This window comes from Alligator mississippiensis, chromosome 6 (assembly GCF_030867095.1).
Source record: "Alligator mississippiensis isolate rAllMis1 chromosome 6, rAllMis1, whole genome shotgun sequence".
Lineage (NCBI taxonomy): Eukaryota > Metazoa > Chordata > Crocodylia > Alligatoridae > Alligator > Alligator mississippiensis.
Window position 1 is genome coordinate 98,934,604 of NC_081829.1, and position 25,667 is coordinate 98,960,270.

The window sequence follows — 25,667 nt, forward strand, 5'->3', positions numbered from 1 at the left end:
CAGGGCGCTCCTGAACCCCCTGTGGGAGGACAGAGCAGGGATTTGGGGACACCTGGCTGGGCTGGCAATGGCCAGCAGGCTAGGAGACGTGCTCTGGCAGTGCAGGCCTCCATCTGCCTTTCCCAACTGAAAGCTGAACGTCAGTTCGGTTGGCTATCGGTTCAACCTACGCGGCTTAGAGGAAGCTGCTTAGTTTGAACTGATTCAGCCTCAGGCTTTTTGACTGTCTGTACGTAGCCTTAGAGGGCTCAATGCGCTAAGCACTGTACATGCACAGCGAATAACACTGCCTGCCAGGAGTTTTAAGAACAGGTAAGACGGATCAAGGGGTGAGAAAAAGGAATCGGGGGGCCGTACCCGAGATCCAGAGATAGGAATGGCAGCCGAGAGGTCACTTAACTGGTCCAAGGCACACATAGTTAGATGCAGCTGGGAAGGGAACCCAGACCTACTGGGGCTCAGGCAGAGTTCGAAGCATGCCATGGTCCTTCTTAAGCACACGACCATTAAGGTGTCAAAGGAACCGTATGCAGTAGAGCAGGGAGGAATAATTTAAAACACTGCATTTATTCAGTCTCTAAGGGAAGGAAGTACTGTGCAACTCCTGCCTTTCCTCCAGCTGAGGGTCAGAGACTGGCTCTAAAGAGAACGCATCCTCAGCCAAAGCATGGCAATGCCACTGTGGGCCTTCAGTGGTAACAGGTTCATAATTTAGGGGGAAAAGAAGGCCATCTTGAGAGCTACAGCAAGGCTGTTTGCGGCAGGGAAAATCAGAAGAGAACCTGAGCTGGAAATGTGCTCGTGTAAAACCCTTTAAGACTGAACAAATCCATAAAAATAACATCCTAAGTCGTAAGGTCACGTACAGAGGTGGCCATGTTACAGAAATCAAAATGGATAAAATGGATATGGACTACTGGGTAATTTGACCTTCTCTAGCAGCATATTACATCTACCAAACCACAGCAGCTCAGAGAAGAGCAGTCGGAAAAATCTGCTCCGATATCCGAAGCCAAAGCACGAATACGTCTACTCGAATACGTCTACTCACTGTACAGGTCAGTCTCATCGAGAATCTCCGACTTGATGATTTCTTCGATCACATCTTCTAACGTGACGATTCCCAGAACTTCATAAAACGGGTCTCCTTCCCCTTCGTTGTTTACTCGCTGGACTATGGCCAGGTGGGATTTGCCTGCCGGGAGAGACGGACACGGTCGCTTTAGACAGGGAGGTAAGGAGTTAGGGCAGAAATACATGCAAGCAAGCACCAGAGACTGTCACGAGAAGACGGGACCAAGGGTCAGAAAATGGCATACAACCGCTTGCTTAGATTACCGGAGAGGACCACGGACGGGGGCACGTCGCATGTCCTGCCCTTGGTCTGTCGACTAGTCAACGTGTTACCAAGTCCACCGCACTGTTTTCACTTCCCATCTCGCACACTAGCCACCATGGAAGGAGCCACCACGTGAGCTCTTCCTCGGGCTCCATCATGGCAACGCCCCAGCGGAGGAGGCAGCGGGCAGGTGTTGCGCTCCCCTGCTCCAACCACCTCCATACCCCCTCTGGCTCGGACGCCCAAAAGGACTCCTACCAGAAGACCGAGGATTTCGGATTCGGCGAACTAAACGCTTTCAAGGTGAAAACACCCCTTTGACTGCTGTCATGACGGGGAGGAGGGATGCTAGCAGCTCTGAAGATGCGTCAGATGTGATCAATGGCTATAAGGATCTTCTCTGCTGCCTACCGTATTGTTCCAGCTCACAGAGTAATTAGAAGGCCAATTAGTCGCCAATTATAAAGTACCCTTGGTAGCCAGCTCCCACAGTCTTCGTTAAAACCCTGCTACCTGCGCAACGCCGAAGAAAAGCGTTTTGGACGGCAGGTCCAACAGGCCCCGCACTCCCCCACTGAGCAAGCGGATGAAAAGTATGGTGAGGAGCAGGTACAACTGGCCTCAACTTCCAGGCACAGCCAGGTGCGATTGCGCCTATGAGGATCCTACTCCACCTGCCCCAGGCCCAGGGAGACCGTGGAAAAAAAGTCATTGCAGAACTTGAGCAGGGGGGGAATAACTCGCATATAAACACCTCCAAAGCCCTTAGGAGGCGAAGAGGTGGACCAGGATCCAGCCCTCAGTCAACCACTTACTGAGCCGTCCTCTTCTGGTCCCAAAACCCAGCACCGACCCCGTGGACTGAAAACCCACAAAACGGAACCAAAATCGTTCAGCTTTGTTTCCACCGCTCAGACCCCTTTATAGGCAATAACGTCTGGATGCACGAAGACTCGGATTATTAGACTAAGAGACATTCAAACTATTCCAACCCGGGCTCGCTCATGCTCAAAGAATGAAAAGATCTTGAACAAATTAGACCAGGGAGGAAAACGTATCAACGACTGACATAAACATTGCATCAGGTCAAGTCAATTCACTTCGGTAAGGTTTCCACATCTGCTTTCCCAGGGACCCAACATAAGCAGTTAAAAACAAATTCTTGGTGAATGCTGTCTGTCGAAAGTTAAATTCTTTTGCTATTCCCAGCTTGTGATCATTTAAAAGGAATTTTCCAAAGCAGGGTCTAATATTAGACTCAAAATGAAGTTTCCATTCCACTTAGGCGATATTCTCACCAAAGTAACTACTGCATAATCTGATTGTCTTGGAGCTACTCGTTTAGATGCAGATGGACATACTTTAAATACCAGCTCCACAGCACCAATGAGTCTTATCTTGAAGGGACCTTATTCTACAGCGAGTCGCTCCAAGGATGATTTGTGCTTTTAAAGGATCCACATTCTCAGTCAACTGAAGGCTTCTCACCAACTTCTTACTTTTTCCAGCATTTCTCTCTTTCTTGTGCATGTCCCTGGTGCGACTTCACGCTCTCTCTAGCCTCTCTTTGCTCTACTCGCTGATCGCTAATGAAGACGTGACTCGCGAGGAGAAACTGTGCAAGTGCTAGGCTGTATATTTTCGGAGAAAATGGCAGACGGCGTAGCCAAACCATGCCAAATCAAGGTGACTTTGAGTTTGCCCTGACACAAATATGCTTAATTTGCAAACCAGAAGACATCAGTCTTCTCTAAGAAGTTATTCCTATCACCTCCCAGGACGGCTCTATCGAGCGTGCGACGTTTGTGCCGAAAAATCAGTTCTAGTCTTCATTAATAAGCAAGGTTTCTTCCCCAAACTCCTGCACCTAATGATTCAGTTTGACTCTAAATTAATTATATAGCCTCCTCCATGTTGACTCTGTTTCAGAAGACAGTTGAACCGGGTGAGATGATTTTACCTTTCAAAGTAAAAATAAGATTTGAATGATCATTATTAGCAATACCAGCAAAACCTACCAGCGATTACCAGTGACTCTGTACTGACAATCATTTATTAGGCAACCCATCTTAAACAGTGAACGCAAAAGGATGTTTTTAAACGGGTTTCCGCCCTGCTTTACATTTCTACAACACAAAAACAAGGCTGGAAGTATTTGTGCGTTCTCTCATGTTTTATTGTTTGGCCTGAGAAAAATGTCAGGACTGGCCCTCCGTGATTTTAAAGGCTGGTGGACTTTTTGCCGGTCACGTGTATCGCAAGTTGTAACCCTTCCGGTTATTCTTTACACCGATTCCTTCCATCTGGAGCAGACAGTCTTTACCCCAGATATGAGAATCGCTGAAATACAACAGGCGCTAATCAAGCTATACCCAAACCATTATAAAAAAGTCAACACGTAAAACCTAAACCAGTTGGGCTAAATATCCCTTTCCTTCTCAGCTTGCATTTTCTTGACTTCTGTGGTGTTATCGTTTCAATTCGTTGTCCAGGTAGTCTCTTTTGGGCTACAGTTCACGTTAAAAAAATTAAGAAGTAGGGCAAAAAGGCTACAGGAGAATCCCCACGCCTCCTTTGTGCAACAAAAGGAAGGTAAGGCACGTGGCCAGATTTTTTCCCCCAATTCACAGGCCATTTTTTTATAGATTCTCCAAAAGTAAAAATGATCTCCAGGTTTATTAGCGTCTGCATCAGGCAAATGACTTTTGTCAGTCCCCTTAGCCGTCATTCCACGGGACAACTACCAGGGCAGCTCATGATGCTAAGAAGTCAAATCTGCAAATCCCAGAAGCAGGTAGCGAATGCCAGGGATTCTTGTGCAACACCTGACAACCCCGGTGACTGGGGTCGCATTTTAAGAACAAGAACAAAGTTGTGCAATTCATGCAGCAAATGTCTTGAAAAACACTCAGATGGCTTCCTTTCACCTTCCTTAAAGGCCCCCAAGATCCCTTTCCCACGACAGTGAGTCGCCACGCGTCTGCCTCATTCATTTTTTGTAACTGCCCATTTTAAGTGTCAGTCTAGCGAGACCGATTCGCATCAGGCCTCGAGCGAGGTGCGTCCGAAACACCCTCCTGGAAAAATAAGACGTTTCAGCTCTCGCGTTTACGGGCTCTCTTTGTAGCCTTAAGACACATACCTCTCTGCCTCAGTTTCCCCACCTATAAAGGCAGTAATAAATGCAACAGCCCCTCTTAATTCTTCCAAGAACAAAGGTTCATCCAGAACCTTAAAAAATTAATGTGTTGAATGCTAAATTATTCAGTTATACCCAAGGGTTGCAACGGACCCAGAACAGAGCTCCGGGGTAAATCCAATCTAATCCTATTGTTGGAGACTGTACGGTGCCGAAACACGACAGCACTACCACGGTTTGGCAGCAGCTCATTTTCTGCCTTCAATTTAATAAAGATAGTTAGCAATCAAGAAGGCGCAGGGCTGAAAGGCCAAGGTATATCCGTGAGCCTACAGAGAGCCTTCAAGGAACTGGATATGGGCAGCACGCTTTAGCACGCGACCCAGTGCCACAGACCCTCGTGGCTGGCCCGCGCAGCAGCCATTTATAGCACTGCGACCACAAACGCAAACAGCTTTAACACAAACGATGGCTTTCAGGAAATAATTGGGCCACGAGGGAGGCCTCCCCCATTTCGTTCTGGGTTCCCACCGCGCAGAGCTGTCAGCACAAGACGCTAACATGACGGGAAGATCATCTGAAATGCCCTTCCTTCTGCAGGGGCTGCGGGTTTGCCCGCTTTGTATCTCCGTGTGCATTTCCCACACCCAGATAGCCAACGACCTCCTTCCACTTTAGTTTCCTTTGAGTGTTTTCATTTGCTTTGGGCCGCAGCATAGGCACTACTATGGTGGGTCAGAGCAATAGCTGGATTTCAGAGACGTCAGGGCTGGAAGGGACCTTGCAAGACCACCGGGTCCAGCCCCCCGCCCCAGGGGCAGGAAGTCGGCAGGGGTCAGATCACCCCACCAAGATGAGCATCCAAGTGTTTCTCGAAGGTGTCCAGAGTCGGTGCTTGCACCACTTCTGGGGGAAGTCTGTTCCAGACTCTGGATTTAATCCAGTCTGATCAAGGTAGTAGCCAATTACCACAGGGACCAACCCGTTACACCACGGTACCGCTGCACACCTGTGCTGGAAACTTCCCCAACCCCAGACCACTCGCCATCAGGGCTGCTCTGAATCTCAAACATTTAAATTCTTCCAGGGCAATTTATCCCCGTGAGAAGGAGATTTTCCACGAGTGCATATGACGGGGATCCAGCTGCCCCCCATCCCAATCCGAGCGAGCCAAGGTGGACAACCCTACCTACCTGCACCTCTGAAAGCCTTCCCTAACTTCCTGACTGCACGACCGTGTCACACATCCTAATGTCTTCGCCTGTATCTCGGGACAGAGAGTTTTACATTATGTTAACAATGAGAAAAAGAAAAAAAAAAAAAATCAGTTTTAGATTGGCTGCATAGTTTAACACACTTCAAAACACCTTCACCTGAGCAAGTACCTCCAGAAAGAGCTTTAAAATACTGGAATGATCTGCCAAGGGAGTGGGTGAAACCAAAAAAGGAAAAACTTAAGTGGTGTGCCAGTCGTGCCCACCCTCCACCCAGGACGGACTACCCTGCGCCCCGCGGCTGTTCAAAACCCGTTCAGCACCGGCGTGGGTTGCCAGCAGCAGCAGCGGGCTCTTACACCCCACGTCTCCCAGCCTCCTACAGCTGGCGCCCAGCTTGTATCCTGCCGGGTCCTGAGCCCGAGACCAAAACACAGAACAAGGCTCGAGGGAGAGGGGGAAAGTTCCCCCAAGAGCAAAGCGCTCTCCGGCCAGGCGTCGAGGAGCCACCCCGGCGAGACCGCTGGGTGGGAGCGGGGCGCGTCTGCAGCCGCAGGAGATGCTCTCGCCGCGCCGACGGCCGGAATTGAGAAACAGGCGAGGAATTTGAAATATCGTCGGAAGAACGAAGCTAACAAAAGCACAGACAAGGGCCGGCGAGTTTGGTAAGGGAAAATATTGAGTCTGGAGAGAGACCTATCAGTGTTTTGGCTAACAGAGGAGGAAAAAAATCCAGATAAAATTTCAGGGCAAACAACCACGGAGCAGTGAAGTCATTTTTGGTCATAGTTCAAGTCGGCCTGGCCAATCTGAGAGACACGCTCGAGCGTTACTTAGCTCCCTGATGAGGATGAGCCTGGCCCTTCTGGATGGCTCCTAAGACCGACTTCGTAATTCCCTGCAGATTCACCCCTTCCGTGCCCAGTGCGTGCAAATGCTTCCCTTGGTATCCGAGCTCCCTAAAAAGGACGCGTGCGAGTGCTGCGGCTTCCCGGTGTGTGCGAGACCGGCTCTCCCTGCCGTGCGCAGCCCTTCTGGGACCGGCTGCAGCCATTTGCTAGAGGAAATGCAGCCGGCAGGGGGGGCACGAGACGCTAGGTTGTTGCTAAACCTGCAGCAAAGATGCTGTGGAGTATGCGCTCGAACGCAGGATTTCACTCCCCAAGGGAGACGCTGCAAGGAAACCCGGGGCAGAACGGAGCGGGTGACAGGGGCCTGTCTAAGGAAGGCAATTTTCTAGCCCCTGCTCGACTCCTGCATTTGGGACACAGAAGACAGGGCAGATTGCACCTTACAGACTAACTAAATTGGAGGGATTTAGGAGATAGCCACCTTGAGGCCCCCAGAGCAGCAGGTGTTATTTGGGGCTCTCTGCTCTGTGCCCCCTTCTCTTCCCCTTTTTGCCCCTGTGCTTTGGGTTTTGCAGGCCCCACCTTTGGAAGGGGAACACGGGTCGCTTTTCGTAGGCTCCTCCTGTCGATCCAAACAGGCCGACCCCTTTCGCCAGCGCCAGACCTACAGGAGAATAAAAGCAAGCGGGTCCGGAGACGCTCGTGAGCCTGGCCCGGCACGAAGCAGCCCGGATGCTGGGGTAGCAGAGATGGGACTGCATCCCCGCATCCGTGATGCCGCTGCATTTTAAAACCCTAGCATGGTAAAGGACTAGAGGCACGGAAGACTTTAGGACAAGGTTAGCCGAGGCCACCATGCTTACATAGGGACATAACTAGTGCTGAGAGCAACGTGAGTAAGCTGAAAGGGAAGACCAGCGTCTTCGGTGTGCGGGTGATGATGGGAAGGGGGGGGTCCGTGTTCCCAGAAATATCTTCTCTCATCAGCACTCAGGTTTAACGATGCAATTTGCTTTGCTAGTCTCACACGGAGCAGATGGGCCCGCTGCACCTTCAGAGTTGCACGCACTGCTTCAGGTAGCATCATCCGGGCTACGGGCTGTACGTGGGGATGTTTAAAACGAAGCAGCACTTACTAAAAGGCAGAAAGCAACTTTGATTGAAACACGCTCATTCAGAGAAGGATCAGGTTTTGGTTTTTTTTAAAAAGAGCTCAAAATCTAAAACTGGGACCAGACACCCTGTTAAGACCGTTTCAATCTTTCATTGCAAAAATGTAAGTCCCCGCAGAGCATCAGAGAAGGCTACAAGAGGGCAACAGGCTGGTTACAGCTTGGCTATTCCTCCACTAACTTTAACAGCCTTGCTCCCAATTTAGCTCAGTGGCCCCAACCAGGGGCAGGACGATATGGGGGTCTTCCTTGCGACAACGCTGCATGTCTACATTTATGCAACATATAATAAAATGCCAAGTGCTGTGATCATTTACCGGTAAAAATGCATTTCAAGCCGTCTTCATAAATGGAGAGAGGATCCCTCAGGATCTATCTAGGTAGTTGGAAGTCACCGCAGCAATCGCAAAACAAAAAGCAGTAAAAAAAAAAAAAAAAAAAAAAATCAATTTTCCTGATAGCTTCCCTCCCACTAGAAATGCAGCCAGGTCAGTCCTGGTCTTCGATGTAATGAACCGCAAGGATCAAGCAGCAGCTGTTGCAGATGCCTGGACCACTGTGGCCCGATGACAGGGAAAGGTGGGGACGCTGTCGTCTGGCCATAGGCGGAAGGGGATGCTTGTAGGAGTTGCAGGCCTTTGGGTGCCTGCAGGAGCAAGGAGTCCAGACGGACCCAAGACTGCAGACTAGATAACACTCGTTAGGGGAAACATAACACAAGCAAGTTCTTCCCAGCCACTTCCCTACCCCACCAGCCACCACCTCTCTTTCTTAGGTGCAGTTTCTGCCAACTTAATTTTTGGGTTCAGCCCATGAACAAATGCCTGCAAGGTAATCCAGAGTGGGAATCTACAGTCAATCAGCTGCTTCTTGGGAAATACCGATCCCATCTCCCAGGAAACACGAGGAACTTGCTCCTTAATGAAAGTGAGCTAAAGCTCCTTGCATTTAACGTGGGGTAAGACTTCCCGTGCACACGAGCAGCTAGCAGGGAGTGGCTGACGAGCTGTGAATTCAGACTCCAGCTTACCATGCTTAAGGCGGATGTGTGCCCATGCTCTTCACCTAGGGACCAGTGACTTCTTGGTGCCGGGACAGCTCTGGTGCTCACCAAAAACCCCTGTGGACTGAAATGATTGTCTATGCAAAAGAGAAAAACTCATTTAAAACAGCTAAACATCACTTAAAACATCTAAGCACTGGTCCTTTGAGAAGGGCGAGGAAAACGAAGGCCTGTAGATTTGGAAGAGCTGGAGATCTGGGAAACCAAACACCCTGCTGCTTCACAAGCTAAGAGACGCAAGGACAACAGCACCTATGAGAACACGGCCGCAGGCAACAAATCTCTTTTGTGGATTTCATCTTGCCAGAAAAACAGGACTTTCAAACCTATTTCAGAGCAGATTCCAGATTTCGCTGCTTGGTTTACAGCCCAAACTTAGAAATCACAGCTCCAGAAGTAGAAAGATTGCTGCAAGAGGTCCTGTTTGAAAGCAGCATGACAGCACTGATCATTAGCGTCTATATTTGACCACTGCTGATGGATGAATGTTGAGTGACTGGTTTGGTTTCAAGTAGGTTTATTTATAGACCATGCAAGTAACCTGGTGGCACGATGGCATCTCCAGATCTTTTCACTCAGATAGGCCCACGCTAGTCTCTTGAAAACTTGTCTCACGCATCCAAATGCTTCTAGGAAGGAGGCAGTCACTATGTCCGTCTCCCCAGTGTGCAAAGCTACAGGTTTTTTCCAGCTGCTCCTTTGAAACGGGATGTTTCAGAGTCGATGCTCGTTAACGAGGACCTAACCTAACTGTGGCTGGACTAAACTGCACGGCCCCGAGATGGGCTGAGCATCTGACCTGTCCAGAGACCCTGGAGGAAGAAGTAAGTGCAGCTTGCAAGCCACTTGCTGGTCTCAACAGCAAGGCCATTAAGCTTTGGCCACCCGAGAGGAGACCCAACCATGCAGTTGGTCCAATAAGAGATATCACCCACCAAAATTAGTGCCTCTTAGAGAAAACCAACAATAGAGTCACCAAAACTGATCACCCTGGGTGAAGATACCACCTACTTCGGGTAGTTTCTAAGGTGCATATCTACCCTGCCTTCTACTTGACTTCAGACTAACAGGGCTCTCTCAACGAGTCACATCACCATCTTCCACCAAGCCACTCGAGCCTTTGACCAGTCTGTGCCTGCACCCGCAGACGGTCTCTTAACACGGTGCCTGCCTCTAACTGCAGCCCCGCGTCTAACTACACCATCCCAAAAGACCGTGAGCTGGAGAGTTTACAAACCCCTCGTTTTTCCAGTAGCTGGGGATATCCCAGACTATTTTACTTGTTCATTTGTATGGTGTAGAAGTGAGTACAGCTGTATATACACATGTGTATGCAAGTGCCTGAAAAGTCCACCCAATGACGGTGTCAAGAAGAACTTTTCCCAGGTCCAAACCACGCTGTGCTCTCTTGAACAGGGATCCTTATACCCGTGTCCTGCATTTAAAATTCAGAAAGGGACAACTCTCAAATTTCTGTTTGCTGGGGGCACCGTCATGCCTATATCAGAAGTGCTCTGTTTGAGGAACAAAGGGAGAAAGGAAAAGTTTAGCTACTGCACACTGAAGACATTTTAAAGAGGAAGACTTAAAAGCAGCCTGAGGTTGTGGCTGGACATTAAATAATAAATTTAGTTTCAGCATTCAGCAACTTAGATGCATAGCTCAAAGCTGGCTAAGTAGCTACCAACCCCAGTGGAAGTACTGGACCAAAGGCAAACAGCATGCTGTGTCCTTAGAGTTGTCTTTTGAATTTATAAGGATCATTTTTAGTCTTAATGCTTTAGTCGATACCAGAGGACAAATGTCCGGATCGACTGGCTCCTGCCAGTTAGTTTGTGGGTCTTTACAAGTGTCCCATCTTACTTCTACTGAAGGGAACAGCAATGCCTATAGGGCCAGGGCTTGAAACCAAGTCTGAACTCACAGGAGCTGACACCAGGCCATTTTTATCAGGGATATGAAGCTGCACTCCTGCCTACAGACAGCCCTCAGGTCTTCTGTCCCGTGGCGAGGAGTGCAATATTGCATTCAGCTGGAGCTAGAAACCGACGGGGTCGGTAATTTCTCCTGCACAAACTGGCCTAAATGCAGCAAAGAATAAGCAAATCTAAGGCAGAAGTTGTGTTAAGAGGACCCGTCCCCCTGAGGCTGCTTTGGCCCTCAAGGGTGTTCAGTTAGGTACAGGGAGACTGGTATACTATCCTGACGCAGCGCCGTTAGGAGTGGATGCATCTCCTCCGAAGTTGCAGGAGGCAGCAGCGTGGCAAGCCCTGCTCTCAGGGCAAGGCAAGATACAGCCACCAAACTGCAGCGTAGCCAGGAGAACAGTGCCCACGCTGCAGGCTGCAGCTGGCACGGCTCCGACGATCGGGGATCGCACCTCTGGCCGGCGCAGGTCTGGAGCGCAGAACTGAGCACCGTGTGGTATAAAAGGGGGCCGGATACTGTAGACTGGGGGTCGGCAACCTTTCGCTGGATCAAGCCACCCTTTGAAACCCGGTCCCTGCTGTGGAGCGGCCAGCTGCCCGTTCTGCCCCATCCCTGCGGCAGCAAACCCACAGAACGACCCTCTGCACGATAAGCCGTGATTAAAAACGGTTATTCAGACACTATTAAAAACTGAAGCCCCGTTGTGCAAGCTGAATAACGTCCAGCTGCCATCCATTTGGACCGGGGGACAAGAGCGGAGGAGGATCTCGTGCCTTTCCCCTACAGGCAGAGAGGTCGGAGAGGCCGAGAGAACAATAGCTGGGTTAAGGTCGGCGCATGCCGAAAAGGTCCCGTTCCCGGCCCGGTGAAAGTTCGCGGGTCGGTATTGCTGTCCTTACAAGGGTTACACAAACACCAGCGAATCCTGGCAAAAAGGAAACGCATTCGGAGTTCACATTGGGGCTATCTCCTAGCTATTTCTGTAGCGCCTGCGTCTAAAAAAAGATCCCGTTCACACAAGTAGCTATTTTACCTTACTGTCCCACAAGAACTAAATGCATTTTTTCCGATTACAGTTTCCCACCATAAAACACGCTGCAAAATGTGACAAATATTTTTAAATATTCCTATAAAAGCTATTTTACGGGTATATATAGAAACATGAGTATATATGGAAAGGCACAAAATTGTGTGTTTATATATAGACGCGTCCTCAGATTTATAACTAATTGTGTTCCGTGGGATTGAAGTTGCGTATCGTTACATTACTAGGAGTTGTTGGGGTTGGGGTTTTTTGTAATTAACTGCTAAATTTTATAGGAGTTTTGACAAAGGGAAGACAGAGGAGCAATAGAAGCAGCGGGCCCTGTTTGTGATGTGCAGGGATCCTGGTTTTCTCAGATTTAAAAAAAATCCCCAATTTTCAGTGTATAAAAAAGTAACCCCATCTCCACATTTTTCGGTGGTTAAAATGAAACACCACTAATACACGAGTATCTATATAGTGGCGTTTCATTTTAATCACGGATTTGGGGTTACCAATTTTCAGTTTTAAAAACTTTTTTTTTTTTTTTTTTTAATCGGAGAAAACCAGGATCCCTGGTGATATTTAATGTATAAAATCAGCATTTTTCTGCGTGTTCCCGGGTAAACGAACCCTCTGCTTTTTGAGCATTTCAGACCTGGGCAAGGAACAATCAGGACAGGTTGGGTGAGCGAGGATGGGAAGAGAGCTCACACTCACGTGCACGGCCCCTCGATTCACTGCTACAAGCTGCTAATCAGGGGCAACGGACCCAATGAACCCGCTAGCTCGTGCCCTTCAGCCAGTCCAATTATTACATGTTTCAAACGACAGGGTTTCTCCTATTGCCCCGGGCGAGCGTATTCCAGAGTGTGATGCAACCCGGTAGCAGGATCCCTATCCTAATACTCACCTGAAGTTTCTTGTACTTAAAGGGGCACGATCACGTGCAAGGCCTTCCTAGAACTTGTTTAAAGAGCAAAGAGGTGCTGCGTGCGTGTGCGCATACGTGCAGGCTTTCATGCGATTTCTGAAGCTCTCTCCAGGGTTAGCATCCCCAACACTGCAAACCCTAAATGAGAGCAGCAGAAGCTAGAAGAAACGCTGTTCACCATTCAAAACTGGGAGAAATTTTTTTTCAGAGGAAGAAAAACAACCAAAAAAGCAGAAATGAAAACTTAATTTTCTTTAAAAATGATTCTAACCAAAATGTTTACGGCAGCATTTGTGACACAGGTACGGTCATTTTTTAACTAAAGCATCCTTTCAGCGCTTTTCTTATCACCTGTAGCATAGGAGGGATGTTGTAGCTGTGATGGTCCAGAAATTATGCAAGAGGGAAGGATCTCTTAAGGCAATATATCTTTTATTGTCCCAACTGTACTGTCGGGACAGAGTTGGACGGGCTTTCGAATGCAAGTCACACTTCATCATGTCCGGCCAGAGCAAGCCAAGCACAGCACTGCCAGACCCGATGGAGAACGTCTAACCCAACTATACGGCTGGCCCAATACAAGATGTCACCCTGAGAAATCCTCGTTTCTTTTTATTACTCTCTAATCACACAATTACTATTGTAATGAGATCATTCCCCTGCTAGTCTTCAAATATCCACAAGCAATTACCACGCACGTCTTCGTGAGCATTAGGCTTGCAGCTCAGTCTAGCAAAGTGATACGCAGGATGTGAAATTTTGACGAACGTGATTTTGGAGAAGACTGACTAACATTTGCAACGGTAAGGTTGTTGTATAGTCGTCTGGGGCCATCAGCAGAAGTGACCTTCGCAGGACAAGAGAAGAGACCCTGAAGGATAAATAGTGCCAGCTCAGTTCCAAAATAAAATAGAAAATATCTACCTGCCGACCACACCTGGATTTCTAAGCCTGCGTCCTGCCCCGTTACAAACCCACATTGTAATGTGACCGGCAGGGCAGCCTGCGAGTTCACAAACCAGTTTAAACTGGGAGAATCTACACTGAAACAGCCAACAAAAAGGAGTGGTTTGAAACAGGGCTGAGCCGAGAGCCTTGCGTGTCAGCTGAAGCCACACGAGGACACCGGGCATTACTCGACATCAGGATCAAGGGTCTTTAAGGAGAGACAGTGGCGTCCTCCCTTCAGTCCGTAAGAACAGCAGCACTTTGCACATTCAGGTCTCTAGCACAGCACTGTCCTCCTGGGCCACCTGTTACCTGAAAAGGTGAGGATCTTAAAGTGAGGTGAGGATCTTAAGGTCATCCCCGGTCCCCTTCCCTTCCCACTGGCTTTTTCAAGGTGCTGTGGTAGCTCCTGGAAATCAAAATGGGGAGATATACACAGGCCAGAGGATGACCACTCCAGTCAGCATCTTGTACTTGAGCAAATCCCAATATATCCTCAAAGTGCCTTGCACGCTATACTTGTGAAATAAGTTACTAGGTCCCCGCGCTGCAATATAACCTTCCCGTAGCTAAAAGACAGCGGTTACCTAGCAGGTTCGGCAGCTTGGGCGCAGGGGAAGCGGCGCGCAGGCTCTGAGTTAGCAGCCGCAGCCTGGAGATGCCACGAGGTCTCAGGACTGCCGGTGGTCAGGAGCTTCGAGCAAGGGAAGGGCACACAAAGAAACTGCGAGTTGAAAGGGAGCCGGGGCACGCTGTTCCACGGTGTCTGTGCATCCAACCCCACGGCAAGGGAGAAGAAAATGATAGGCAGCTAAAGGCCTGTTTCACCGAGAGCTATGCAGCCCCGGTTACTGCGGGGTAAGGGCATCTAGACGGCCACTTACCACGGAGCAGCACACACCTGGCAAGTCCCTGCTCCCTTTCAACTCGCTGCAGTTTGTCTGCGTGTCCATACCCGTACGTCTCCTTCAACAGGCGACAGCCCTGGCAGCACAGCATCTCCGAGGACTTTCCCTTTCTAAAAGCTGAGAGGAGACAATTTACTTGACTCCACCACCTTGTCTTCCTGCATCGTCTCCTACCCAAGAACCGACTAAGTACAGCCCTGCTCGGCATGCACACTATCAGCGGGTCAAGCTTTCAGGCAGGGCTGTTGCCACCAAAGGACTGCTCGTCCCACCAGTGGCATTAAAAACAGACAGACTGACACACTGACCCTGGAGATGCCGAGACGACAGGTCACGCGGCGGTGCTGCGTGAGGCTGGGCACTCTTAGCCAACACGTCTGTGCCATTCTTGACATGCGCGTGCTACTTCCACTGACCTCGGAGGCCCACATGCACACACAAAGCATCAGGAAGAGATTCAGAGTCTCTAGCCTGCTGTTCAGAAACCTTTCTGTACAATAAAAAAGGCTCGAGCAGGAAGGGTGCACTTTATGCAGAAGATTTATGGGCCTGTTAACGTTACAAGACAGCCGGTCAATACCGAGCGAGGAGTATTCCCAAGCAGAGGTTTGAGAGCACGGAAACCCAAGTTTCCGTGCAGTCAGCGCTGCTGCATCGAGACAAGGGGGTGCTTTTCAGCGTCACTTATTCCCCTTGCGCGTTATACCACGAGGCAGCAGTAGCCACGTGACTGGGACGTTCAGCGATGGGCTCTGGGTGCAGAGGGCCGTGGGCGTGGATTTCCTGGCCAGGGCTCCAGCAGGTTGTACAAGGCAGGGGCCGGTAACAAGGATGTTTCCAGAAACGTAACTGCATCCTTGCAATTAAAAGGCATGGATTAGACGACTGAGAAATGCAAATGGGATCTTTGCTATTTACACAGCACAGCAGCTAATCAGCACCTGCTCAGCATCCATGCCTCACTGCGTTGGGTGCAGTACGAACCAAGATATAAGCAGGGGTCTACTGAACTCGCGGGGAGAGAAAGCAAGTCTCACAGCTTGGTTGTGGCACGCATAGCCGATTTCACGGGCATTTCCCGACGGCCCCACCCCTCACCCTCGTCAGCGGAGAGGCATGTACCGTATCATTTAATAGCTAATTCTGCAGAGAGAAAATGATATCATATAATGTAACATATTATTAGAAATATTAAATTTAATTATAAATTAAGCTACGATATGAATTGCAACACATACTTTATTATATGTAGCGTCCTACAACAGTTGAGAAATACTAATTAATGCTAACCCTAAGAGAAACATATTCACTTTGCTGTCTGGTGCCTTCACGCAGTGGACGTCATCAGCCATCGCAGGATCTACAGCTGCAGCAGTTGTTGCGTTGTCTTTGTACGGTGGTAAGTACCAGGTCATTTTAAAACAGTCTATTATATGAATATTATATGAATAAAATGTTGTGGGGGGTTTAGGTTGATTTCGCAGGGAAATCGCGGCCAATGAGATATTTCCTGGTGATCGCAGACAATGCTGGTTTTTGCGGTTTCCCTGAAAACCCCACATGAAGAAGATCCCTACGCATACGGAGACCAGAGAAGCACTTGTCCCCTAAGGCAAGGTGCACCAAGGAAATGTGTCATGGGAGTGGGGGGAGAGGGCGAAAATGGACAGTTCTGATACTGGATGTCGTCTGGAAACTGGGCCTCACCTGATGGGCAGCACCGTTCAGAAGCTTTTTAGATACAAGCAATGGCCAATTCCTCGGGCCTTAAAGCTGGTCACGGGTCCCGTAGCCACTGCAGCAAAACTGGATCTTGCAGGGGGGCTGAGGAAGAGAGTCTACCAGCTTTCCTGACTCGGTGAGGGACAGCGTTCAGTGCTTGAAGCAGGAGCAGGGGGGACAACCCTGACTTGAACGGCATTGGGGCACCTCAATAGGGTACAAGAGAGGGAAGTCACGTTTAGGTGCCTTAAATCACTCTGTTACACCTGGTCTCAATCCACCCGACCCCAAAATTATTGCCAGCTGCCGTTTCCAGCTGTTTTCCTAAAAGGCAGAACATGCGCATTACTGACCCATCACACCCGGCCCGATTTGCGCCCTGCTGATCGGCAGCTGCAGGATCCAAATATCAAGGGAGACTTCAGGACTCGATCCTTGTCCTCCTGCAGACCGGGCCCCTCCAGAACAGGCTCGACACAAACGGATCCGGAGGCTGAAGCTTGCTGAGTTCCTGCCCGTCCCGTGGCTGCCAGCGTGGGGCTTACGCTCAGCACAGAACTCGCGTCAAAGAAGCGATCCCTTCCCTCCCTGCTGCTCGCTTCCTGCTCTTTTAACAACACGTTGCACTAGAAGCAAGTGTGCTCGCAAAAACAACACGCGCGCAGCTCCTCGCCTCGGGGCGAGGGCCCAATCCCACCGCTGGGGTGGGAACAACAACAGCAGCTGCATGCAAAGGCGGGTCAAACCTTGAATAACGGCCCCCCCCCACTGCTTGGCCTTTAAGTCAAATTTTGCCCCAGTTCCTTTGCCACGAAGGAGCGGAAAGGGGAGTTTTTCTGCTTCTCACCGGGTACATCTACACATTCATTAGTGCACCGTAGTTACAGAGCATTAAGTTTGCTACTTGGATCACCAGGCAGTAGCACCGGCGCACGGGTTTTTAGTGACACTTACTGAGCAGTAGTCTAATAACACTGCGCGGCAGCGTGTTAGCACGGGTTTTGCCCAGCACACTACTGCGCAGCGTTATTAAGCTATTGTGCAGTAAGCATCTCACCCGGTAATTAGGATTGAGAATAAAACAGCAGTGGGATAGACGCCGCAGATGGGGCTGTTACTAAAACTGTACTAAAGGTGGTAAAGGAAGGTGCAGACACCAAAAAGACAACGTGAGGCAGGAATCGCACAGAAGAGAAGAAACGAGGATGTGTCAGGCCTGCGTAGTGTCCCCGAGGGGCGAAGAACACACCTGAATGTTTAAAAGAAATGCAAAACTCCTGGTTCAGAAACAACACCTTTCATTAGACCGACTCAGAAATCGCACAAGATCTGCAATTTCATAGTTGGTCTAATAAAAGGTAGCATCCCCGAACCAAGACCTCTAGAGTTGTGCATTTCTTTTTGTCTCGGACCAACACGGTCACCGGATATATCCTTGAATGTTTAAGCATTTAAAGACTGACCGGAAAGGAAACATTCAGAGCTAAAGGGTAGAAAAGTGAGAAAAACAGATAAGATTATCCAAAGCCCTGGGTTACTGATGCCAGCCTAGCAGGAAGCATGCTGCATGGCGAGCGGGCACAGAGGAAAGGCAAGGATAACTCGCTGAAGGAAGCCGTGAGGTTTGTGAGAAATTGAGGGCCGGACAGCCAGGGCTCACGAGCGTGAGCGCCACGGTACTTCGCACGCTGCCGCCAGCCTGCCTTTCCAGAACGAGATTCATTAGCCCAGAAGCGGGAGAGGGCTCGTCTCACACGGGACTCCCTCCGGCCACGCTGGTGAGATGCCCTTGGGCTCCGCCAAGCTGCCCGTGAGAAAGTCCCCTGGACCCTGTGGACAATGAACGCAGCCCTTTTTTTCCATCCCTCCCAGTGTATTTAAAGCTTTGAACGTTCCCATCTCTTTTTCGGTGCCTCTCTCCTCCTATAAATAGAGAAGCAGCAGTGCATCCATCTCCTCTTCATCTTTTTTGGTGGTCTAACATCGTACACAGGCTGGAATGTTTTTCTAGTAAGTGATAAGCGATGGGAAACAAGTCCAGCACAAAGGACGAGAGACCTTGAGCCGGGACAGATAGGGGAGACGGGAGCCTTCTCATCTTTCCCAAGAGGCAGGTATCTTTTCTCTGGACCAAAGGGTTTTGTTTTGGAAACAAATGCCTCTATTTCTGTCACTTCCTTCAGACACGCAGTCTTCAGGGGGCTGATAGGGAGTGACTCCAGTGTCTGAGAATGACACTTTGGCCCCCAAAAGAAAGTATTTCCAATCTAAATATGTGGCTTTCAAAAGAAAACTCGCTCCCGCTGCCGGCCACATGTCTCCATGGGCTGATGCCACGCTCTGCTCCCAGACTCTGCTTTAATCCCGACACTGATAATCACGTTAGCACTCGGCGAGGATGGCCACAGCTTCCGGATTCGGACCGAGCGGGCTGCCAAGGGACTGGGGTGGAACCGCACAGGCCTTCACATAGCCACGAGGAAGACCGGGGTGGGTTGGCAAGCTGGGTTATCAGCCCGATGGCCCCGATAGCTGGGGCCAGCATCACTGCCGTGAAAGCTCCCAAGGCGCAATACTCACGAATGTGCGGCGGAGGAAGGCCAGGGTGGAGAGGAGCCGATGCTGCCCCTCCTCGTGTGGTCACAGGCCGCGATACCCACCCATGCCCACAGACCACGCAGCGCTGCAGGCAGGACAGTAAAAGACGTGCTGCCAGGTGTCACGCTACCTGTGCCACTGCGCTGGGGGCCAGGACCGACCGGACTCCGATGTCACGAGGCCTGCAGTGCTGTCGTGGCCCCCTCGCCCTTCCTCGTGGCAAGGAGTCAGTGGTGCAGGGCGGGCAGAATGAATCCCAGAGGGCAGCCATGCTCAAAATAGGATCTGTGGTCTGGCGAGGGTCTGACTCAAACCTCAAACACTTGGATCCAGATCTTGCAAACCCCAAAGGTCAGAGTCAATTGAACGCTGCTCCTTCAAAGGTCCTGGGATAACTTGAAAAATCAAGAGTGGGCTTTCGGACCTGGTCCGAGCTACACACCCACCCCTCGCCCCCCGTCCCAGGGGTGCGCCATCCCTCTGGAAGCAGCGGCTTCGATCTGAGCTCACCTGTGTGCTGTGTGACTCGGGGGAAGTACTGGGCATCTGGATGCTTCATACAGGCTGGCTGGCCAAGAAGGAGCTCCTTTCTGGACCCGTGAGAAGCCGTGTGGGCCAGACAAGGTGGCTCTGTATGCCAGCGTGCAGCTGGATCCAGGCACCTGTAGGGTTGGTTTGGGACACAGCTGGATCCAGGTGTGTCCCGGAGCCAGATGCACAGTGCCAGAGTCCTAACACGTAAATGCCTTCCAGAAAACCTCCCTTACTGCCTGAGGAAAAGCCTCTTGACAACCAAAGTCCCATAGTTTTGAGCAAGTGCCCAAGAGGAACATCCCCCGCTGCTCCCAACGGGAAGGTTGGACGGAGGAACTGGAGAGCGGAGATTACTGGTGACCCTCTCCCTTGGTATACGAATCTCTTCAGCGGAGCGTAAGACAGCCCTAGTACAAGGTCTAACAGGTCTCCAAAGGAACCATCAACCTACTGGTTTTAAATGTCCATTTGGGAGCACAAGGCATCTCTAGAGGCGCTCTGTCTAACCCAACATTCAACGTCCTCTTGAAACAGTGAGGACCTAGAGAGCTCGTGCTTGGATAGTACACATCCATTTTAAAAAGCCCCCCACGCTGATGCTCCTCAGTTCATTAAAAAAACCACCACTTTTTCCCTCCCGCTGCTGTTACAAGTAATGCCCCAGTTTACTTGTGGCCAACACATGAAAAGAAAAAATCTATTGCTTTGGGTATTGGACAGCACCGCGCATTATAGCCAGCTTCACTATTTCCCATGTATAGTCAGTTTATCCTGGTTATAGCGGTCTTCCACCCAACAAGACCGAAGCCAACCCTCCCACGCGGGTAACTCTTCCCTTTTTCCTCCCCACCCCAAAAGTCATGAAGCACTAGGACAGGTAAGCACCTGTAAGTTGCTGGATTCCCTTTCAGCAGGCCAGAACCAGATGCTATTTCCAATTTAACCCTCCCCTCCCTTCCTCCAAAGGCAGGCAGGCTGCAAGGTGCCCAGTTCATTATGATTTGTATTACTGCAGCGCCCGAGAGCCCCAGGAATCGCACAGACACAACGCAATGATGGTCCCTGCCCCGAGGTGCTGCCAATCTAAGCATAAGACTGGAGACAGCAGCCGGATGCAGGCAGGCAGCAGTGCAAGGGTCGGGAGACAAAACCAGTCAGTATAAAAGGGGTTGACCCCAACACCCAACAATTTGACTGTTGCAGTGTGCCTAGCCAGTATGTTTTAATTTTCAAGGAGGAATGTGTCGGAGGACACAAGTGTCTTCATGTTCAGGGTCATTCGTGGTGGCCTAACTGTGCATCACTCGCTATCAAGAGCAAGGCCCAAAAGGCGCTTAGGGACGGCTGAAGCTTTGCTTTAACCATGCTGACAGCTAGATGTCCGCAAGGAGATGGCAGGAACCAGGCCAGGAGGAGAGAGGTGGGTCTGCGAGCTGTCCACATCCAGGCTGCAGCCGATTTTGTGTTCGCACATGAGGTCAAGCGTCGAGAGAGGGAAGGGAAGAGGCCCGAAGGCAGAGCAGAGCCCTGCTGAACTCCCCGTGGGAAGTCAGAGGGGGAACGAGGACAATCCCCAGATGTGCTGAAGGAGCAAATCGACATCGCAAATCGTCGTCGCCGGTTGAGGACTGGGTTCCAGCAGCCGCTGGTCGTCTCTCTAAGCTCGACCCACCTGGAGATGGGATTCACTAAAAGGGTGCCCACTGCCCGGGAGGAGAGAGGAAGGAAGTCAGAAGGGCTTGCACATCTTGACACTGTGGTCATGCCTGCATCGCCCGGCATGGAGACCCCCGGCTTGTTACTTCGGTCGCACCCTTAGCAAAACCGCTGCTCGCCACGGGCAGAGCCACAACCTGGGAACTCGCGCCCGTTTTATAAGAGGCCTTGTCTAGACCGTCTCGGGGAGTGGAAGAGAAGAGGAAGAGGCCAAGACAGGGCAAGCAAGGGACCAGAAACTCCTGGTGTAACAGCTCCACGGCCCCGCACCTCGAGGGGTAAGGGAGACGGTCGGAAATCTCGGCCTCGCTGGCCCGGTGCAGGCTCAGCGCGCTGGAGCAGCCAGCACGAACACGAACACTTGCACGTTCCCATCCCCAGAATCAGCCCAGAGAGTAAGAGGGGCTTTCACGTGCATGCAGATTTTCCTCCATAAACCAGCTTCCCTTCTGGTCCCCTCAAAGCTTCCCATCAGCAGCGCTCCCGCTCCAGAGCCTGGCTCCGGCGACTCCGCCGAGGGGCTCCTGACCAATTACGCTCAGTTACCGAAAGCCTCTTCGTCCTAATCCTCTTCTCTGCATCGGAAAGGAAGAGCGGCCGGCACCTGCGAGCCTGGCCCCTGCCTGCCCTATTCCCCCGAGGCCCCTGCGCTCTGCTGAGGGATGTAGCATCAGCTCGGACGGACGGACGGACGGCTGCAGCGGACACGAGGGCCGTCTCTGCCGTCCTGCCCTCGCCTGCAAAACAGCTTGCCTGACACCAGCAATAGCCAGGGCTGGAGCCTGCAGACCGAGCCCAGGAAACATTTTTATTGTCGAGCTGCAATTTCACCTTCAAAATTTCTACTCGGAGAACCCTTTTTATTTTAAGATCTCTCCTTGGCGTGAAAACACACGCTCGCTCTGACGTTTTTAGCTCTTCTGCGAGTCCAAGGGAAACAGTCTGCTGTGAACAGCACACCCCCGGGGAAGGGAGGGGGGGGGAGCTGTACTGCGTGTTGCTCTTGGCACACGTGTTGAAATCAGGCTACATCATGCGTGATTATGGGGTAGCTTGAACTCTCCCCCGACAAGCTCTCCTAAACTATAAGTCTCAAAGGCAAACTCCAGTGGAACAAAAAGATTGTAAGCGAAGGTAGCAGCTGGGAAGACGAGAAAGTTTTTGCTTCTAAGCAGCAACGGCGAGAGGCATTAGCCATAATGAATCGCTGCAGTTTCCCCTTTAAAAACCTGCTGCTCCGTCTGAATTAAAGTCCAGTCCAGCTGTTAACCCCTGCAATGCACGCTGACCTTTTTATTTTCCATTGCTCTTGCAATTTTCCAGCAGTTTGAGCTCGCTTGGGCTAATGACCGCAACATGGAGCCGCAGATGGAAAATGTTGCTGCTAAGTTGTTCCATTCACAGCCATTTAGGCCTGTGCTGCTTGCGTCAGGTCCTGCCTGTTTTCTCAGTCTCCTTAGGTAGCAGGAGCTCCGAGCTCCCAGGCAGCCCGCTCTCCGCGGTCACACGCCAGGCGACGCGAGCAAGCGCCAGGTGGAAGCGAACGACCTTTCATCCCCCCGCACACGCAGCTGGCCTGAGCACCTTCCCCTCCAGCACATCGCGTGCTGTCTCGGAGCGAGGCTGCGCACCGCCGGGAATTCGGTCCCCGGGCCGAAGCGAGAGCGTGAACTTCCTGACCCCTCTGCGAGCCGACACTGCTGGAGACCTAATTACGGAGCGCAAGCCATTACTCCAGAGTTCAAGCCTACCACGAGTTTCCATTCGACACTTCACTTGACCGCTCCCAGCCTGATTGCAAAAGCCAGGTCTGCAACTAGGAGAGACGCCGGATTATTCTGCAAAATCTGAAGCGAACAATGCTTTCACCAAGACGCTACAACGACACACATCTCCGCGGGTCCGCTGTGCTGAGCGCGGCGCAAGATGTAGCTTCAAGTTGCATGGGTTTTGCTCCCCTCACTTTGGAACAAAAAAAAAAAAGAAAGAGAAAGCAAACGTTGACTTTGCTGGACTCCCCTAGCTCAGATCTGGGGCCCAAGACCAAAATGTGACTGATGCGCGGCTTGCTGGAGTTAACAGCATTTTTCTTGGTGACTTTGCTAGGGGACAGTCCCGTTGGCAGTCCTAACACCGGCTATCAGAGAGCCGATGGAGAACTCAGCCTCCAAGAAGAGTCGGAGGCACGGTCCTCATCCTGCACACGGAGGCCAAAGCGTAACCACAGTCTTGTCGTTCGAAAGATTTCCATCCCCATATAAAGGCTCACGTCGGGGTTTTCTCCCCATGGCCAAAGGGAGTGGGAAGAACCACTTTCACCCCCATGCTCATTGATTTCTCCATGCCACGAAGACCCCTCGACACCCAGACAGACCCGCACCCTTCCTTCCAGGCTAGACCCCAATGGATCTCCCAGCGTCTGCCCCGGGCGATGCAAGAGCCCTGCCTTTGTCACGGCAGACTTTGGCAGAGCTGCGTGGGGGAAGAGGCAGCCATCCAAAGGCCATCCAAAGGCAACACCATGTCCCGAAGAAGTCCCGGGTACCGCGTGGACCCGGTACGCCTGGCTCCCAACAGCAGGCCCGGCCTTCGGAGCGGCTCGGCGGAGGCCACCTCTGCCCTTCCATACATCTCGGCCAGGAGAGCGTGTTTTTCTTTCCGAGCAGCAGACTGCGGTTTGCTTGTTTAACGTCAAGAATTAGACAAGCAGGAAATACAGAATTAAGGCTGCGTTTCTCAAGGTACTGCCCTGGCAGCTGTGACCCCAGCCTGAGAAAGTCATGCTACCCGAACAACCCCAGAGACAGCTGCATTCGAATCGCTCGGCCACGAAAGCCAGCACGTGGCGACCCTAAATCGGACGGTGGCTGGGCGACTCTGCAGCCTTCTTCGAGGTCGTGCCCCGCGCACCACTTTCCGGTTGGGCAACCAGGGACAATCGCTTCCGCACCGCGGCAGACGCCCGCCCTGGCAAGCGTCGGCACGTCGCTCGGCGCATGGCTAACCCGCCTCTGCTCACAGGCTTCACGTGCCTCCGTCGCGAAGCCGGAGCACTACGAGGAAAAGGAAACAACTGCCGAGGAGAAAGAGCCCCAGCGCTTCCTCGCAGAGATGCACATAAATGAAAAGCGAGAAAGCTCGTGCCGAGTGCAAAGGTGACAACCTCAGCCTTTCTCCCCGGTTTTCCTGTTGCACCAGCTTAAACCACCCTCTCCCCTCCGTGCTCGGGGCCTTGAATACTTCCAGTCTGCTTTCAGATCCACGCGTTGGGTCAGTCTGCACGAGGCAGGAAGATAAAAAGCGGGTAGATAACACGCTTGACGCCGCGTGTCCGCGCGATCGCTCCGGCATCCGGTTGTCAGTGCTTCTTTAACTAGCTCCCTACAGATGGCACTGCACCATCATCTACAGGGCCCTGGACGGGGAAGATCACGCTGGAAGTCCCTAACGCACTGAGTCAGCAACAAGCGGCCAACTGGTTAGACGCAGCCACGTTTCCTGTTTTCGGCTCCCGAGAGCAGGGTGCGATGAGAGGGGCACGGGTCAGTGCCGGGGCTGGGCAGACGCACGCTCCGAGCCGGTCACACCTACTGTGGGGCCTCATCTTCCCGCATCTGCTATTCTGCATTTCTTGCAGAAGCATCCAGTGCTGGTTGCGGCTAGAGACGACGCCGGACGTGCCGGACCGCGGGTCCGATCCTGCCCGACGCGCCCAAGAGAGGACAGAGCAGCTCACACGAAACCAGAGCGCGTCAGCACAGCTCCATGCTGGGCTGAGACGTCAGGAATCGTACAAGTCCAATGAAACCTGCAGATTTTCCCCCCCTATAAATCACATGCAGCGTTTCTATCACTTCTTTACAGCCACTAAAAACACTCTGGATGAAAAATATAGTAGCAGAAGTCACTCTTTGCTCTTGGCAAGAGGAATAATTCATTGATCTGGCACTTCCTTAGATCCGTGCATGAAAGGGAGAGAAATGCTTGGCTCAAACAGGTTCATAATTAAATCAGCAGCAAATTCAATCCGTGGCATGTTCTGCCAGCTGCTGCTGAATTTTGCTGCCTCTCAGCTGCATAGATTGATGCGATAAGCGTTTCATCTCAACAACCCAGGCCTGCCGAAACCTTTTGGCTCTTTTATTCACCATTTTTCTTAGTCAAGGGCAAAATATTGTCCTTAGGTACACATATGCCATTCTGGCTGACTGCTAAAGCAAATTAATTATGGCCAAGATCTTCGTTTCAAGCAACTAAGAGATTTGGGCTGCTGAGCTCGATATATCTTAAAGCAGCTCGACTGGGAGGAATTGAGGAGCAACCTGCTCCTGAAAGCTGAGCCCCTTTAAGAGGTGCAAACAAAACGTGAGGCCCCCAAAAATCACTTGGCACCTCTGAAAGTCTTGGCCTCTATCCAACAGGATGGCACGGTCCCCTCTGGATGAAGCGCAGCACGCTGCTGAAGACGGCCTGGGGGCAGCACGCTGCAGCAGCTTGAGCCAAAGGAGTGGAAAAAGGAATGACCTATTGAAACCGCAGCAGAAAATAAGGATCACAACAACATTAGGATTTGACC

The 25,667-nt window shown here is 51.2% G+C and overlaps 1 protein-coding gene across 3 annotated transcripts in view; it reads right to left on the minus strand.

Moving 5' to 3' along the window:
- The window catches only part of CNNM2 (cyclin and CBS domain divalent metal cation transport mediator 2), a 135,939-nt gene that overhangs the window by 29,841 nt on the left and 80,431 nt on the right, over nt 1-25,667 (minus strand). For all 3 annotated transcript variants that reach the window (XM_059730204.1, XM_019485876.2, XM_059730205.1), the window contains exon 2: nt 1,052-1,195. In XM_059730204.1, coding sequence (XP_059586187.1) covers nt 1,052-1,195 — 144 coding nt within the window. The remainder of the gene's footprint in view (nt 1-1,051; nt 1,196-25,667) is intronic.